A 19,504-nucleotide genomic window follows, 5' to 3' on the forward strand; every position below is an offset into this window, starting at 1 on the left:
TGAGAACAGTCCCATTTATCTTCCAAATAAATTGACTGCACCATTTGAAGCTGAGCTGCTTCTACAGGATGACCACAATAGGGATCTGGTCTTCCAAAGATTCCTTTTACAGACCTCACATTTCTTGATTTATCTACCATGTACTTTGATACTGATGGAAGGTGGTTAAAAATTGTTTTCCTTGAAAAAGTGTGATAATAGTTAAAACTTGCATCTTTTCACTTAGGATTCACAATATACAACAGCTGAATTGATATTGAGCTTTTCAAGGCCAGGGTAATAGTGGGTGGTCACAGGAATACTAGTCAGTGGCTGTGAGAGTGAGGTGTAACAAGGCAGTTTCAGTAACCCCTTCACTCTTGGCGCAATGCGAGGTGTCCGTGTGACCTAGTCATGCCATTCTTAACTATATTAAGTTGGAAAACACACACTGTGCACATTTCCGTCTGACAGGTGCACCAGTGGAGATAAAGAGGATGAAATGCATAGTATTGAGAAGGCAAGAAGCAGTTGAGTGTCCCCACATGCTGGGTGTGGCTGCCTGTGTTTTGGATTGGTGGCTTGGCTGTGCTTTGCTAATCTCAGAGTAAAGGACGTTGCAACAGCAAAAATCTAAAGAAGGAAACAGACAATTGAATAATTGTTGTGTTAATTATGAGAGAGAACTTGAATTAAACTATTTGTGGTGTTGAGCCAAGATTTGAATATGTGGATGATCTGTTGAGCTATGTGTGGAATATTAAGGAACTGTTTTGTGTTCCAAGGTAATTCTGGAAGATGGTGTGAATTTTCTTTCCAACACTGTGACTATGCAAGAGGATACAAGGTCCATTACATATTGCTGGAGCACTGTTATGGGTACTAATTAGCAGGCCCCCGTCAGCAGCAAAGTGTCTAAAGTGACTGGAATATTTTATGAGATATGTGCCTGACAATTCAACAGATCATAATATACAGTAAAGGGTTGATAAGGAAATGAAACCTTTTGTATGCAAGAAGAAACTCATTGCAATAGGTTTACTGGTGTCAGAGGAGATGGTATGCACGATCTGTTTGTGGATAAATTGGGTAGGATAACATCTGTCAGTGAAGGGTCTGGTAAGATTATCAGCATTTTTAATGACTGCTTTTCACCAAGGTGGCTCATTGAGTTGAGAAGGATCAAGTGAAGTGGATTTGGGAGTAAATGTTGAGGTTATGGAGGAAAGAATAAAGGTTGCCCTTGCCATGAGTCTGGATCGTGAAAATGTAATCAATGAATGCTTTACATGTTATCAAACTGACTGGTGAACTGTGTGGCAACCCCTACAAGCTGTTGCTTGCAGATTTCAGTAAGGTTGTTCAGAGCCCTTAAGGTGCAGGCTTACAGTAATACATGAATTCATGGCTTCCGCCGTAACTGGTGGCTTGCACAAATAAGTGGATTCACCTTGTTGATGGGTGACAGCACCATCCTTTTTCCATCACAAATGCTCACTGCATCTACCCACAGAAGTCACACTATGGCATATTGTTCATTAATGGTATAACTCACCACAAAGGATCCACGTGGAAGCCTTCATGTCTAAACAACCACTTTAGGTCATTATTTAGCTTTACTTGCTAAAGCTCATCAATTGTCATTGTAGTTGTTTGCCCATCAGAAAGCTCAATCTAAGTACAGTTGAGGTATGGAGATTTCTTCAAAATAGGTGCAAATTGTTTGACTTCATTGGGTGTACATGTCCTGTAAAAAATTTGGAAAACACAAAAAAATGAAAAAAACTTAACGTTAACAACAGGAATTGAAAGAAAATACCTGGATTTGTGGCATGACAATTGCACTAAGATAATGCACCTTCGCAGAGTTCACTACTGGTTCTTGAATTTTTTTCAAAAATATGGTACCATTATGATGCCTCATTTGTATTTTCTGATCATCGCCTACTGGGAATTCTTCCTAATCCTGAGGCTGAAAATGACAATGCAAGGATTTTGTTTTCCCCCCGACACTGAAGAGACAGAATATTTGAAGGAACCAGACACCGCGGCAAGTGATTTCAAAGAGTGAAGAAATGCACTGGTGCAAATACATCACATCTCATACAAAGTACTTGGAAGGGGACGAAATCAATATTGATCTTTAAATAAACGTATTTGAAAAAACAAAAGTTTTGTGTATTTTTGTATCAAACCTTGTACATTGAAAACTTACTTTTAATAAGTTGATTTTAATTTAGGTGTAAAACTTGAAGTACGGTGTTCAAGAATTTCCTTAAAAGCCGTTTAGAGAGGTTTTAGTTCTATACATTTTCAGGTAGCAAGTAGAATTTAATATTATAGCACAATTTTCAAAGAAATTAAATTCATTAATCAGAAATCAGTTGCAGACGAAGGTGTCGAACCATTTGAGGAGAGGTTGAGTAGTAAACTTTTCACAAAATTATGTTCTCCCCCCATTCTCCCATATTTTCATTATTTATTAAGACCACATAATTTCAGTTTTATTACACAGTTTGATAGCTTTTGTTTTTCATATTAAGAAATTGGTTCCTAATTGCACTGCAGTTGCAGTGTGGTCACTGGTATGGTCTGTTATACTTTACAGACTTTATGGAGAAACAAATCTATTTGTTTTTTGAAACATATTGTCAGTCCACAATTTAATAATGCCTATCACCTCCGCAGAAATTCTCCTTCTGTAGCTAGATAATGCCCCCCTCCCCCCGCTGGGTCTGGGGGTTCGAGTAAGCTTGTGGTATTCCTGCCTGTCGTAAGAGGCGACTAAAAGGAGTCTCACACGTTTTGGAATTTATGTGATGTCCCCTGTAGGGTTTGACCATATTTCCAAATTTTCCTGAAGAGCGAACCAATTGGGGAAGAGCGCCGTACATGGTGCATTGTGTCCATCGTGCGTTGAGATCTTAAGCCCCTCTTTCTCATCATCGCTTTGCAGTCCTGCTCATTCTCCATCTCTTGGGGGAGGATACATTCCTGGGTGCGATTTCTGCTATGCACTATGCAGTGTCGCTTTCTGTGCCACCAACAGCCATTGACTTCTTTGCACCTGATATCCAGCACGGTAGCCAGTCCGTTATGGTGGGGCCACCATGTACCCTGTTGGTTGCAGCCCCCTGACAACACAGGGATTGCTCTGCTGATGCCCGCATCGTTAACTCCCCATGTATGCCAAGGAGTAGATGCCCCTCAGCCTGTGGCATCGGGACTTTCAGCAGTGGCCATCCTGCCAGGTGGCCCTTGCTGAGGCTGGGTGGCATCCGTGGGGAGAACCCTTGGTCGGAGTGGGTGGCATCAGAGCAGACGACATGCAGTGAAGCGTGGTACATCATCTCTTGTTGGTGGCCAGCCACCAGCAGTCTCTAAGCGTTCCTGGGCTCAATTCAACGCGCAGAAGTACGGCCCCAAATCGTTTCCCTCTCTGGCCACACCATGGGAGGAGCGAAAGGCTAAGTATGGCAGTGAGACTTATTTGCCCCAGTATCTGGTTTTTACGAGAGCTGATGGGGCATCTTTCATGACAATGGAGCCTCAGTTCTGTGTAGAGCATTTAGAGGACAAGTTTGGTGAAGTGGAGTGCTTGTCCAAAATGCGCTCTGGGTCAGTCTTGATCAAAACTGCATCGTCTGCCCAGTCATGGATGCTCCTTGCCTGTGACAAGCTGGGGGGTGTTTCTGTTCCCATCATGCTCCATAAGAGCTTGAATATGGTTCAGGGTCTTATATTCCACAGGGATCTTCTTTTGCAGTCTGATGATGAATTGCGCGACAACCTAGAACGACGAGGTGTTCACATCGTCTGGCACATCCATTGGGGTCTGAGGGATAATCAGGTTGCCACCAGTGCCTAGATCTTGGCCTTTGAAGGTGACGCATTACCTGAAAAGGTCAAGGTGATGGTTTATCGCTGTGATGTGAAGCCATGCATCCTCCCCCGATGTGGTGTTTTAAATGCTGGAAGTTTGGCCGTATATCTTCCCGGTGTACTTCCAGCGTCACGTGTCGAGATTGTGGGTGTCTTTCGCATCCCAATACTCCATGTGCCCTGCCTCCCATCTGTGTTAACTGCCGAGAGCACTATTCCCCTTGCTCGCCGGACTGTAGGATTCTACAGAAAGAATGGAAGATAATGGAATACAAGACCTTGGACCGCTTGACCTACACTGAGGCTAAGCGAAAATACGAGAGGCTCCATTCTGTGCATATGACATCTACCTACGCCGCTGCTGCGACAAAGGTTCTACCGTCTCCTGTTTCGCCGCATACTGTTGGCTTTCAGAGCCATCAGACTCCACCACCCCCTTGATGATGGGGGCCATCAGACTCCACCACCCCCTTGATGATGGGGGCCACTTTCCTTCATGTTGCTCCTGCACCTCCTACTTCGGGAGCAACACCCCCCCCCCTCCCCCCCGTCCCGCCAACCATCGGGGACATCAGCCCCCACTACTTCTCAGCTGGAGAAGCGTATGTCTTCTTCGGCTCCTCTCGCCAGGAAGGGGTCTCTTGGGTCACTCCCCACGTTCCGACAAGTGGAAAAGCGGCCACCCGCCAGTGGCTTAAGCAACTACAGGTAGCTGGTTGTAGGGCTTCACGGTCCTCCTCAGTCCGTGAGACTCCTCACACAAATGAAAAAATGGCTGACATTGAAATAAGTGTCCAAGGAATAGAAAAGCAACTGAAGTCACTCAACAGAGAGAAGTCCACTGGACCTGATGGGATACCATTTCGATTCTACACAGAGTATGCAAAAGAACTTGCCCCCTTTCTAACAGCCGTGTACCGGAAGTCTCTAGAGGAATGGAAGGTTCCAAATGATTGGAAAAGAGCACAGGTAGTCCCAGTCTTCAAGAAGGGTCGTCGAGCAGATGCGAAAAACTATAGACCTATATCTGTGACATCGATCTGTTGTAGAATTTTAGAACGTTTTTTGCTCGCATATCATGTCATTTCTGGAAACCCAGAATCTACTCTGTAGGAATCAACATGGATTCCGGAAACAGCGATCGTGTGAGACCCAACTTGCTTTATTTGTTCATGAGACCCAGAAAATATTAGATACAGGCTCCCAGGTAGATGCCATTTTCCTTGACTTCCGGAAGGCATTCGATACAGTTCTGCACTGTCGCCTAATAAACAAAGTAAGAGCCTACGGAATATCAGACCAGCTGTGTGGCTGGATTGAAGAGTTTTTAGCAAACAGAACATAGCATGTTGTTTTCAATGGAGAGACGACTACAGACGTTAAAGTAACCTCTGGCGTGCCACAGGGGAGTGTTATGGGACCGTTGCTTTTCACAATATATATATATAAATGACCTAGTAGATAGTGTCGGAAGTTCCATGCAGCTTTTCGCGGATGATGCTGTAGTATACAGAGAAGTTGCAGCATTAGAAAATTGCAGCGAAATGCAGGAAGATCTGCAGCGGATAGGCACTTGGTGCAGGGAGTGGCAACTGACCCTTAACATAGACATATGTAATGTATTGCAAATACATAGAAAGAAGGATCCTTTATTGTATGATTATATGATAGTGGAACAAACACTGGTAGCAGTTGCTTCTGTAAAATATCTGGGAGTATGCGTGCGGAACGATTTTATGTGGAATGATAATATAAAATTAATTGTTGGTAAGGCGGGTGCCAGGTTGAGATTCATTGGGAGAGTCTGTAGAAAATGTAGTCCATCAACAAAGGAGGTGCCTTACAAAACATTAGTTCGACCTATACTTGAGTATTGCTCATCAGTGTGGGATCCGTACCAGGTTGGGGTGACAGAGGAGATAAAGAAGATCCAAAGAAGAGGGGTGCGTTTCGTTATTTGGTATGCATGATAGCGTCATGGAGATGGTTAGAAAACTCAAGTGGCAGACTCTGCAAGAGAGGCGCTCTGCATCACGGTGTAGCTTGCTGTCCAGGTTTCGAGAGGGTGCGTATCTGGATGAGGTATCGAATATATTGCTTCCCCCTACTTATACCTCCCGAGGAGATCATGAATGTAAAATTAGCGAGAGATTTGAGTGCACAAGGAGGCTTTCCGGCAGTCGTTCTTTCCGAGAACCATACGTGACTGGAACAGGAAAGGGAGGTAATGACAGTGGCACGTAAAGTGCCCTCCGCCACACACCATTGGGTGGCTTGCGGAGTATAAATGTAGATGTAGACTAACCCAGTGAAGCCCTCCCAGCCAGAACCATTGAAGGAACAGTGAGAGAAACCAAAAAAGAAGGCACCCAAGAATCCAGACCTTGCAGTGGCACCCAGACCACTGCACCCTATGAGCTGCATCTGAGGATAAGGTGGAGATTTTGGCGTCCGCTGAGGACCTAGATATTGCTTGACTCTCAGACGCAATGGATGTCAATCTCACAGGTACTCAGTCAGTGGCAGCAGGAGACCCAGTGGCGTAATCTGCCTCCTTGGTCCCTTCATGCCATTTTTGGCTGCGGACAGTGTTATTCACCAGCGGAATTGCATCGGTTTCTTCCACCACCTTGCTGAGCTCCTACAACTTATCAGCCTTCACCCTTTCTTCTGCATTGCTCTTCAGGAAACTTGGTTTCTGGCGACGCGGACCCCTGCTCTCCGTGGCTATCGGAGTTGTTATAAGAATCGGGCAGCTTATGCAAGGATATCTGGTGGAGCAGCTTATGCGAGGATATCTGGTGGAATCTGCATCTACGTTCTTAACTCTCTTTACCTTCAGAGGCTGTCGCTGTTCGGGTGTGGACGCCTCAGGCTGTTACTGTCTGCTGTATCTGTCTTCCACTGGATGGTGGTATCCCACAGCATGTATTGGCTGCGCTGATAGCCCAACTGCCGCCACCTTTTCTGTTACTGGGTGACTTTAATGTCCATAACCCTTTGTGGGGTGGATTGGTGGCAACAGACCGAGGCACTGTCGTTGAGCGTGTTGGCACAGCTCGACCTTTCTCTTTTAAATAATGGTGCCTCCACACATTTCAGTGTGGTGCATGGTACGTACTCGGCCACCGACCTTTCGGTCTGCAGCCCTGGCCTTCTACCATTTGTCCAATGTGCATATCGACTTGTGCGGTAGAGATCACTTTCCGATCTTTCTGTCACTGCCACAGCATCCCTCTTCTGGACACCTCCTTAGATGGGCTTTTAATATGGCTGAATGGCTGACTGGGACTCATTCACCTCCATTGCCACTATTGAGCCTCATTCTCATGATGCCATTGATATGGTGGTTCAAATGATAACCACCGGCATCCTTTCTGTAGCAGGATCTGCAATTCCCTGTTCTTCCGGGTCCCCTCGGCAGAGGACTGTGCCTTGGTGGTCACCAGAGATCGCTGAGGCGATTAGAGATCGCAGGCGGGCCCTCCCACATCGTAAGTGGCACCCAACACTGGAACTCCTCCTTACTTTAAGCGGCTCCATGCCCGAGCCTGACGCCTTATTCGCCAACGGAAGCAGGAGTGCTGGGAAAGGTATGTCTTTACCATTGGTATCTGTACCTCTCCATTGCAGGTTTGGGCCAAGATTAGGCGACTCTATGGATATCATACCCCTGTCAGCATCCCTGGTCTTTCCCTGAATGGAACAGTCTGTACTGAATTAGACACAATTGCAGACCTCTTAGCAGAGCATTATGCTCAGAGTTCTACTTCTGCGAATTACCTGCTGGCCTTCCGCTTCCTGAAAGAGCGATTGAAACGTCAGAGCCTTTCATTCCATACACGCCATGCTGAATCGTACAATGCTCAATTCAGTGAGTGGGAATTCCAAAGTGCCCTAGCTGCTTGCGCTGATACGGCTCCCGGGCTAGATCGCATCCACTGTCAGATGCTCAAACACCTCTTGGTGGACTGCCAGTGACAACTCCTAGACCTATTCAACCGTATCTGGGTTGAGGGTGAGTTCCCGTCTCAGTGGCGGGAATGCATTGTCGTACCAGTATTGAATCCTGGCAAGAACACACTGGAGGTGTACAGCTACTACCCCATTAGCCTCACCAACATTCTGTGCAAGTTGCTTGAACGTATGGTGAGCCGGAGATTGAGTTGGCTACTTCAGTCTCGGGGTCTTCTGGCTCCATCTCAGGGTGGGTTCTGTAAGGGCCGCTCTGCCGCCGATGATCTGGTCTACCTGGAGTCTGCCATCTGTACGGCATTTGCCCACCGTCAGTATCTGGTTGCCAGCTTTTTTGATGTGTGGAAGGCATATGATACAACATGGCGACATTTTTATTCAAAATTTTCTGTTGCTTCATTCCTTCCGTGTGCAAATTGGTCCCTCCCATAGTTCCTCCCGAGTCCAGGAGAATGGGGTCCCGCAAGGCTGTTTCTTGAGTGTCTGCCTCTTTTTAGTTGCTATCAATGGGCTAGCTGCAGTTGTTGGAACATCCATATTGGCTTCTTTGTAGCTGATGATTTTGCCTGTACCATAGCTCCACTGGCATTGCAATTGCTGAATGGCAGGTGCAGGGTGCTATCCGCAAGGCGCAGTCTTGGGCCATATCGTGTGGCTTCCACTTTTTGGCCGCCAAGACTTGAGTCATGCATTTCTGCCAGCATCACACTTTTCACCCTGAGCCATGGCTTTATCTTGATGGTGAACCTCTTGCTGTGGTGGAGATACATCTGTTTTTGGGATTGCTTTTTGATGCCTGGTTAACTTGGCACACTTATATTCGGCAGCTTAAACAAACATGCTGGCGGCATCTTAATGCTCTATGTTGCTTCAGTCACACTAGCTGGGGTGCCGATCGGTCTACCCTTCTCCGACTGTATCAGGCGTTGATTCAGTCCCATCTTGATTATGTCTTACAGTTCGGCATCGCCTTCCGTGTTGTGGTTGCTTGACCCCATACTTCACTGCGTTATCCGACTCGCAGCTGGAACATTCCGCACAAGCCCTGTAAACAGCTTACTTTTGGAGGCTGGTGTCCCTCCATTGCAGATCCAGCACCAAGACTCCTGGCCGCTTATGCTGCACTTGTTTGTAGCTTGTTCAGGCATCCAAATTACTGTTTTGTTCCCCACCTCGGTCGTCCATCTTCCCACACAGCGGCCCCGGTCGGGGTGTCCGATTACGGTTCACGTTTGGTCTCTTCTCTCTGGGCTTGAGTCTTTCCCTCTCCCACCTCTTTTCCGGGCCCATATACATATACCCCTGTGGTGTGTGCCCCGCCCATGCCTTCAGCTGGATTTGGCACAAGGCTCGAAAGACTCAGTCCCTCCTGAGGCCCTCCGCCGACTCTTACTTTCTTTCCTTGCCACGTTTCCCGGCTCTTCCGTAGTCTATACCAACGTTTCGATGGTTGCTGGTCGAGTTGGTTATGCTTCGACTCTTGGGGAACAATCTGAACAATGCTCATTGCTGGATGGCTGCAGTGTTTTCACTCCAGAGCTTGTCGCCATCTCTCGCACCCTAGAGTATATCTGCTCCTGCTCAGGTGAGTCCTTTGTTATCTGTAGTGACTCCCTGAGTGTTTTCCTCGCTCTCGTCTGGTGATGGCTATCCAGGAGTCCATCCATACTCTTGCCCGTTGCGGCTGCTCCGTGGGTTTTGTGTGGACCCCGGGTCATGTCGGCATCCCGGGTAATGAAAGTGTTGACACACTGGTCAAACAGGCTATCAGTGTCACGGTCCTGGAGATTGGCCTTCCAGAATTTGATCTCCAGTCAGTATTGCAACAAAAAGTCCTTGATGCTTGGGGGTACTGAATGGTGCACCTTGCCTTCTCCCAACAAACTTCGGGTCATCAAGGAGACTACTGGTGTGTGGCGCTCCTCCTTGCGAGCCTCTTGCAAGGACTTGGTTGTTTTCTGCTGGCTTCGCATTGCCCACACCTGACTGACACACAGTCATTTATTGCCCCGCAAGAACCCACCTCTATGTCGCTGTGGATCAGCGTTGACAGTGGTCCACATCTTGTTGGCTTGTCCGATCTTAACTGCATTCAGGCAGACGTTTGCACTGACTGATACGCTCCCTGCACTTTTAACAGATGACGCTGCAATGGCAGGCTTAGTTTAGAGTTTTATTCATGCAGGGGGCTCTTACCACTCGATCTGAGGGGTGTCTCTTTTTTGTGTTGGGTCTGGCCTTTGGCCTATTGTTTTAGATTGCAGTTTTAGTGTCTCTCTTGATGGTTGGATTTTCCTTTTTTGTTTCCATGATCGGCCAACCATGGTAATGCTCTGTGTGTTTTTAATTCCTCTTTTCTGGTCTTTGTCTATGTCTTTCTTGTTCTGTGTTGTCCCTAGTTACCTCCATTGCTTGTTTTTATTCCTTGTGGGTTTTCATGGTCATGGAAAAAGGGACCGATGGGCTTCGTAGTCTGCTCCCTTCAACCCCCACAAACCAAACAACCAACCAACCAAAGTCTTGTGCTTAAACAAGCTTATTATTTCCTGTTACAAGATTATTTAGTGTTGCCCAGTGGTGAGTGCTGCTGTAGCCCAACTTCTATATGCATTTATAGAGATGAGTAAGATTTAACTGCATGGTTTCACAAAGAAATCATTCAATTAGTATTTCATTTGACCATTATTAGTGATACTGATGGTTACAATGCCTGTCTTTCTGCAGTGTACTTATCTTCACATTACAATGTCCTTTTGACGTGCATATGTGTTTAAAGTGACATACACTGTACTGATGATTACAGTTGTGGTAAATATGGTGCAGCAGATTCGCCGTTTTTGCGAATCTGGATTTACACCTTCTGTTTGCGACACATGAAAATTTGTGCTTTACCTGGACTCAACCTGTATTTCCCACTTCTCGCAAACGATTGCCTTAAGCACTTTGGGTATCCGAGCACGCCTCCAGGACCACTTCAAATTTCCCAATGTCACAGAGTCTGGAGGACATTGTTGCGTGAAGATAGATGCATTGTAACCATCAGTAAAGTATCCAGACCTCAACAGATAAAAATAATGATAAAATATTTGTCCCTCCCTGTGCCGGAATCATGGAATGTGTGAGCATAAGGATTGTGGACTCTGCGTCATGTGGAAGTTTGGATCAGTTCTGGAGGCATATTCAGGTAGCTGAAGTGATTAGGGTAACCACTCACAATAGGCATGAAATCCGGGTTTGAGTACCAGTCCAACAGAAATTTTCATTTATCACAAACAGCTGAGTCAGCAAAATGTGAATCCATTTCGTAACAATATTAGTGTAATATTGATTTTGTATACTTTCCAAAAGGCTCAATATCCTTCTGCCCTTTGAACAAGTCATGCTATGTACTGGTTGTATCAGTAGAACTTAGATGTCTTCTGCATGTATGTAGCTCCCAACAAACAGGTAGGATAATAGTTGTCACTAAGGAGCCTTTGCTGGTGAGCTTAAAATACCAAATTGCCAAACCTGCTACACATTGAAATTTATTACTAGCTGATGGGTTTCAGTATGGAGGCTATTTGAATTATCTTCTTTGACGCTTAACACTTCACAACTGGCAGTAGCTTTTTGTCCAGAACATTATTCATCTATCTCATTTATCAGTGTCAAAACTTTGACTGATATTTAGGCTACATTTCCTACTTTAATTCATGTTGTACTCTCCCCCCCCCCCCCCCCCTCCCGAATAGGTACTGCTCCAGAAAAGAAGTTATGCTGACAAACGTTAAGTAAAGCAGATATTAAACTGTTTTTGTTGAGGAATTACTCATTGACCAAATGTTGCCAATATTTTGATCATTTGAGCCCTGTGTACTGCTGAAACCGTGCTATTCAAGAGAAAAAGCACCTTATTTTCAGTGTCAGAAATTTGTAATATTATGATCTATCACTAACAGTTTCACCATAAACAAATAATGAAAGTTTTGTTTGTCATTGAAATAGTTAAAATGTAAATGAGCTTTGTGAGTTGTCACTACAAACACGACTAAGGTTTCTTCTTGCAATGATAATTTTGTTTACATGAATCACAGGTGTCACAAGTAATCTGTTTCATTCAGTGGTTGTGCAGTCATTGCTTTTTACAGTTGCAAAAACCACCTAATTGTATGAAGTTCAGGAGTCTGTCATCAAGCAAAGAGGAGTACATATAAATTCCCTGACAGTCTCACTATTTTTTATCATATGCGTTGTAGTTATGGGTTGCCATCATGATGGTTAAAAAAATAGAAAATCTAGGATAGAATAACTTTTTGTAGGATAGGCTGCTGCTTACCATATGGAGGAGGAGCTGTTGAATAGCAGGCAGGCAAATTTAAAAGCAAAATGTTGGATATTTACTTTTAGCTGTCCGAAGTCTTTCATCAGATCACACACACACACACACACACACACACACACACACACACACACACACACACACACACACGGGGGGGGGGAGGGAGGGGGGGGACACTGTCATCTCCAGTAGCTGTCTCTCCTCTAGGGTAAGTGGATAGTGGGAGTACAGCAGAGGTGTCAGATGGAGGGAGGGATAGCAGGACGGGGGTGAGGTAAAATGCTGTAGTGCTGTGTGAGGGAATGTGCAGAGACATGTTGGGGCCAGGATGGTGGGCTGCCAAGTACAGCATCAGGTGGCTGTGTGGGAGGGAGGGGGAGAGGACTTTGGAGATGCATTGGGGGTAGACGGTTTGTATGGGGCTGGAGTGCAAGTAGGGAAGAGAATAAGGGCTGGTGGAGGAAGGAGACTAATAGACTCAATTCAGTGATTGAAACGTTCAGGACAAGCCCTGTACCTAGCCACTACGCAGAGCCTGAGGAACCACCTGTGACCATCCAGCCAAAGTTCCTCATGGTGTGACATGCGAGTAAGTTCCAGTCCTTCCCAGTAATCAGTTTGTTATTTTTCACTAACTGTAAGTGGAACATGTTGATACAAATCTCTGAGGAGCAACAAAACTGTTTTGGGATTAGTGCAAAGGAACAGCTTTTTGTTTGGTGAACCTGGATCGTCTAACTAAAGGTTGGTCAGTAGTGAGGCGCAGGATAAGGACTCTCGTACACAGTCACATTTAATTTTGGGGGGGGGGGGGGAAGAGCTTTAATGCATTTTTTGATAAACATTGAAATTTTACCAGCTGTTTATACTGCTTGTTCTAAGCAGGGCAGTTCTGTCAGCTGCACAGTAATTTCTCTTGACCGTGCCTTTAGGATTTGACTTCATTGCAGATTTACAATCTTATACACAGGGCACTATGCAATCCTGAAGGTGATAGAGCAGATGAGGTACATTCAATGTAATTATTTTCTCGTTGGTTCTGGTTCCCTAACTGCTGTACATTCCATTTATCCAACAGAAAAAAAATGTACACAGCAGACTAAACACCTTTGACATGCTACTAAGGAAAGGCTAGGAAGTATCATTCTGCCAGGTACTGGGTTACACGGGACTGCAGAGAACTGAACAAGCTGATGTGGCAGAAAGGGACTTGTGCAAGGAATATAATGTTCTACCTCGTGCTGTCCACTTGGGTGCTACCACCTCATTGAGGAGAGTTAAGTGAAATTTTGAGAATGTGTAGCTAGAGGTACGAAATAACAAACCTTAGTTTGTGAAACCAGCAGTTTCACTGCGGCGAACATCCCTCCAGTCATAACTTTGGAAAGAAGTGGCTTTAACATAGCTCAGAACAGGTCACCTTGACCCACCAACACCTCCTCCAGCGACAAGTTGCATTTTATAACATGACAAGAGAGCTGTGGTTCTTCCGGATGCACTGTTTTAAATAAGATTTAGACTGGTATGGAAAAGGTTTTAAAGTTTTGTGTGTTATTAGACTCCTGCCCAAATTACTAGATAGCTTATTTTAATGTTGTCTTTCAGTGTGGTCGATTCATCTGCTTTTTTAAAAATGTTCCAGAACTATCTGAATCATAGTTCTGTAATTTGTACTATGTGTTCACTATTCTTGTAATAGATATTGAGAGTCATATTTTTATTTGAGTAATTTTTAATGTCCGTCTAAGGAACATTTAACCAAATTTTCCATGTTCTCAAAGTGGTTTTTCATGTCATTAATTTAGGATCAGCCATGCATGTGCACAAGCACATGCATATTCACATGTACCCAAGAAAGAAAACCTTAGCACTTATTTCATACAATCCTCGTTGTATTTGATATTTTATGTGATGACTGAAATAACAGTTTTACAAAGTATGAGGAATGGTGTGCGAATCCATGTGTACACACACACACACACACACACATTAAATTATATTTTTAATTATTCATATTAATATATTGATAAGTAACTGCTGTCTTTGTTGTCATTGTGAGATGGTCTTTTAAAGTTCTTATGCAGCTGGATGGACCACTTTCTCAAGATGATTGCTCTGAGGAAAGGCATTGTTTCTCCCACAAAAACACATCTTCATATTATATTCATCATCATTTTGATCATTTCTCATACATTGTCCAGTCTTTCAGATACTTACCTTCTAGAGATTAGATTCCATATAATCCTGATGAATTGCATACTCAATTCGTATGTAACAGTGACTTACTATTACTCGCAAGTGTGCTTAAAATTTGAATCTCCTACATCTCTAATGCTCTTGTCATCATTGGAAAGTTGAACCATAATCTTCCTTGTTTCTTTCCTTTCTGTCAAATATAACATTGACTATCAGGAGACCTCGTAAAATTTTGAGACAGTAATGCAAACTCATATTTTTCCAAAAAACTTTACATCCTCTCCAAGTGAATTCCAGCAAGTTATCTGGCCAGGTGCATATTCTCAAAATAATTACTGAAGTCTACACATTACGCTACCTCTGGAATTTTCTTCAGGAATGTTTGTTAGGTACACACAGTTGTTCCCAGGGACTGATGGCCATGGATGGTTTCTCTGACTTGTGAGAGGAAAAAAGAAGTCACATATACAATAATTGGATTGTTAATTGGAACAGGTATATTTGGGTTTGTAATGAGCTTTCATCAGGGTATAAAAGGATCCTGAGTGAAGTATTTATTCTGGATTATTTGGACACATTGTCTGATTTTACTGTCATACCTTCTTCACAAAAAAATTGTAACAGTAGTGTATCTGATTGTAGTACATATCATTCTTTTGATCACTTTCCTTGCTGGTTTCACTTTTGATGACTAATCATCATTGTGTACTAACTGCTGTGTCATCTCTCTAATCTACCAGACAGTTTTGAAGCAATACTCACTCCACTGTAAAGTTAAAAATTCATTTTGGAAACAATCCCGTAGGCTGTGGATAAGCCATTCCTCCACAATCTCCTTTTTTCCTTAAGTGCTGGCCCCGCATGGTATGTGGGGGAACTTCTGTGAAGTTCGGTAATTGGGAGGGTGGATTGTGACCTGTGCACGAATAGCTCAGCAGTAAGAGTATTTTGTGGAAAAGTAAGGTTCTGGGTTCAATTTCCAATCCAGCATAGTCTTAATCGGGCACGTAGTTTCTGCCCCAAGAATTTACAGACTGTACTGTGGATGCAGTAGGTGCCACCCACCAACCATTCACAGAACAATTACATCATTTTCTAGGACAATTGTTTCCGGGTCCATTGATTCACTTTTGTTTTTAAGGAAATTTCTTTCATGCTGGAAGTCACTTATCCAACAAAATAGAATGGTTTTGGAAGGATAACCTTACATAAATCAAAAATGCGATTTTTGATGTCCTTATCCCTGCTCACAACTGCTTTTTCTCTGTGGCCAATAGTGATTAAATACCATGTGGAAATATGCTTTTAATAGTTGTACACTGTTGAAAGTTGTAAAGATAGATAGACTGATGCTGCAGTGAAGTGTCTTTTTTTGGAAGTTCATTGGTAATAGCCCCCCCCCCCCCCCCCCTACACCTGAGATACAGGCAGGATTTCCCCATTACATACAAAACTGGGGTGCTATTCCAATACCAGAGAGCCTCAGCAGTGCTGACAATTTGAAAAGGAGAAAATAGGCTGAAGGCGTGGAATTGAAGTTTGTGTTAAGGAGGGCATTGGACGAGGATACTCCATGCAGATGTGTTATGTATACTGCTATGGTGGTGTAATTGCTAGCACATCTGCCTAGTAAGCAGGAGACCCAGGCTCAAGTCGTGGCCGCACCACAAATTTTAGTCCATTTCTTCAGCTTCTGTCATTTTCTTGGCATGATTGATTTATTATATGTTTTGTGGCATTTAGCAGATTCATAATTACGTTTTGTGTCCAATATTTCAATGACTAACTTACTTTTCCTTCATCGCGTGCTCAAAACTGCAGTCATAAATGAACTAGGAGCACATACAAAAGATCTCTTCCTCTCTTTTCTAAATATTGTGTGCAAATGAAACCATGTACTTTGTTAGAAACCTGAAATCATTCTTTTGAATTTCAGAGTGACCTAGTCACCTTGAGAGCTATGAAAGATCAACTTCCTCCAATTCATCTTAAACCTATTATTGCCCTTTAATTTAAAGGCAGTGTCATCTTATTGTATTTGACTTTACTGAATTTTTCTCGACATAGGACAACTAAAGCTATGTAAGACCCACACAATTGTCAGCGGCATAAATCTGGTCTCAGATTTTACTTATGTCCATTCTTGATTAAAAGCTTTCTTTTTCTGTTATGGTCTATGGAATTCAGGAAATTTCCTCACTGCTTAAGTGCTTCCAGTGTACACTGAAATTACAAAGTTGATATATATTTTTTTTTTTTTTTACCATGATGAGTACAATCAAACTAAAAACTTAATGATTTATTTGGATTTTTTTGGTTACTTTTGTGTGCATTGTAATTTGGTTTTAGTATTCATTTTCTTGTGGAACTTTCCATTTCAGATACGTGTTAATGGAAATAATACAAAATTTATTATTAATTTTCACTGTGTTAAAGAGCTTCATGTCAACTGTTCTTACACAACAAACAGAAATTGGGAACTTTTATTAGTCATGTATAAAATGTATAAAAGCCATTAGAAGTAGATTTAATGAAAAGTTGTTGCTTAGAGTCAATGTCTAATTTATAAAGTGAGAATGATCTGTGTTGCTCACATTTTGAATAAAAATTTGTTTAATTTTTCAGAGCAGCAGATCAGTGATTTGGAAAGCAACTTGTCATGCAAATCAGAAGATTATTTTGCTGTCAAGAAAGACCTCAGTAATGCTTTGTGTGAAGCATCTGATTTGCAGAAGAAATTGCAAAGTTCACAGAATGAAAATTTAACATTGCATCAAAAAACAGTAACGTATGTATTCTCAGATTTTGTCTATATTGTCCTAGAAACATATTTATTCTTATCTTTTTGCTCTGTGACATTTTGTCTCTATACAATTTTTTCTAATTTTTACCCTTGAAATTGTTTTCATTGTTTAGTAATGTATCATTTTGGAAAGACTGTTAAAGTTAAGTAGCTGTGGCTGTCTATATTAATAATAGGAACCAAAACAACAGAGGCCATGACAAAATCAAAATAAAACAGAGCAACTCTACTGAAACTTTACAGGTACTATAATGTAGAACTGCTTTTTTATTAGAACTACAATCAAGGTATCTCCAGCTGAGCTATATCCTGTCTTATATATCTGCTACTTTCCCTTTTTACTTTAAAGCATGCTGCATAGAATGGTGTCTTTTGTTAACCCATCAGACAGTCTTGTGTAGATATTGCAGCCTGTCTAACTTCTGTATTTTAGTTTCTTTTTCATTGCCAAATCATTTTTGTTACAGGTTAGAGAAGCAGTTTGAGGAATACAAACTTCGACATGATGCAGCACTTGTGGAAAGAGATAATGCAAGAAGAGAATTGGAACAGAGGTTGTGTGAAATTCGTGTTTGTCATAGTGAAATTGAATCACTTACGCAAAAATTTGATGCTGTTACAACAGAAAATTGTAGGATACTCCGTGAAACTGGGTACCTGAAAACTAAAGAAGTGGATTTAAAAGTCAGGTACATTCCTAAAGTGTGTAGTATTAGCAGTTGGAGTGTAAAACTTGTATACCATTTTAGTTGCAAGTGGGTCTACAACCACCACAATTTGTCGAATGAGAGTACATTCTGCCAACCAGCTGTCATCGGACAGATTGAGATATCCCTTTAATTTTGATTTCAGTGCTGCACAGTTTTGGATTCTGAAACCATTTTCAGATGATTGTATAGTATACCAATAGAAATGGACGTACCTAGAGTGCAGGCACTCTTCAAATCTCACAGTATTTGAAATGTTGGGGTTAGCTGGACTTCACAGTTAAGGAAATTACAGCGCTCTACCAATTGTACTAAATGATTGAACATTTGCTCTCATGCTTCCAAAACATTTCTGCTGTTGTAAAAAAGTTAACATAGTACACACATCAAAAAAAGTTTGACATCACCCTGGTTCCCAGAACTCCTGAAGATAGATGTTGACTGTAGATATGTAGACAGCCCCTTTGACTGTTCAGTGATGTCACTAAACCTGCCCAAAGATGAAAACAACCATGCATGAGCAGCACCTGTTAGACGGAGGGGGTCTGACAGATGATCAGTTCCAGTCATTCCACCAGGAAGGAGGTACACAGCTCATGTTGTCTATAGTTCAACCATGCCTAGAAGGTCAATACCGCGGTTTGATCGCGTCCGCATTGTTACTTTGTGCCAGGAATGGCTCTCACCCAGGCATCTTCGAGTGAACCAAAGCAACGTTGTTTAGACATGGAGGAGATACAGAGACATGGGAACTGTCAATGACTTGCCTTGCTCAGGCCACCCAAGGGCTACTACTGCAGTGAATGACCGCTACTTACGGATTATGGCTCTGAGGAACCCTGACAGCAATGCCACCATGTTGATTAATGATTTTCGTGCAGCCTCAGGACATCGTGTAATGACTCAAGCTGTGTGCAATAGTCTGCATGATGCGCAACTTCACTCTTGATGTCCATGGCAACTATGATACTATGCAGTGCGGTACACATGGACCCAACAACATGCCGAATGGACTGCTCAGGATTGGCATCATGTTTTCTTCACCAATGATTGTCGCATATGCCTTCAACCAGACAATCGTTGGAGACGTGTTTGGTGGCAACCCGGTCATGCTGAACCATTAGACACACTGTCCAGCGAGTGCAGCAAGGTAGAGGTTCCCTGCTGTTTTGGGGTGGTATTATGTGGGGCCGACATACGCCGCTGGTGGTCATGGGAGGCGCCGTAATGACTGTATGATACGTGAATGCCATCCTCCTACCGATAGTGCAACCAAATCGGCAGCATATTGGCGAGGCATTTGTCTTCATGGACGACAGTTCGCACCCCCATGTGCACATCTTGTGAATGACTTCCTTCAGGATAACGACATCTCTCAACTAGAGTGGCTAGCATGTTCTCCAGACAAGAACCCTATCGAACATGTCTGGGATAGATTGAAAAGGGCTTTTTATGGACGACATGACCCACCAGTCACTCTGAGGGATCTATGCCGAATTGCTGTTGAGGACAATCTGGACCAACAGTGCCTTGATGAACTTGTGGACAGTATGTATGGCAATCTGGACCACCACCTCTGAAGGTCTTGCTGTATGGTGGTACAACATCCAATGTGTGGTTTTCATATGCAATAAAAAGGGC

General features: G+C 43.2%; 1 protein-coding gene across 1 annotated transcript in view; it reads left to right on the plus strand.

The window, feature by feature from the left end:
• Window positions 1–19,504, plus strand: part of LOC126251790 (nucleoprotein TPR-like) — a 419,454-nt gene that overhangs the window by 19,759 nt on the left and 380,191 nt on the right. Inside the window, exons 2-3 of the mRNA XM_049952417.1 lie at window positions 16,979–17,141; window positions 17,624–17,845. Coding sequence (XP_049808374.1) covers window positions 16,979–17,141; window positions 17,624–17,845 — 385 coding nt within the window. The remainder of the gene's footprint in view (window positions 1–16,978; window positions 17,142–17,623; window positions 17,846–19,504) is intronic.

This window comes from Schistocerca nitens, chromosome 4 (assembly GCF_023898315.1).
Source record: "Schistocerca nitens isolate TAMUIC-IGC-003100 chromosome 4, iqSchNite1.1, whole genome shotgun sequence".
In the NCBI taxonomy this organism is placed as follows: Eukaryota; Metazoa; Arthropoda; class Insecta; order Orthoptera; family Acrididae; genus Schistocerca; species Schistocerca nitens.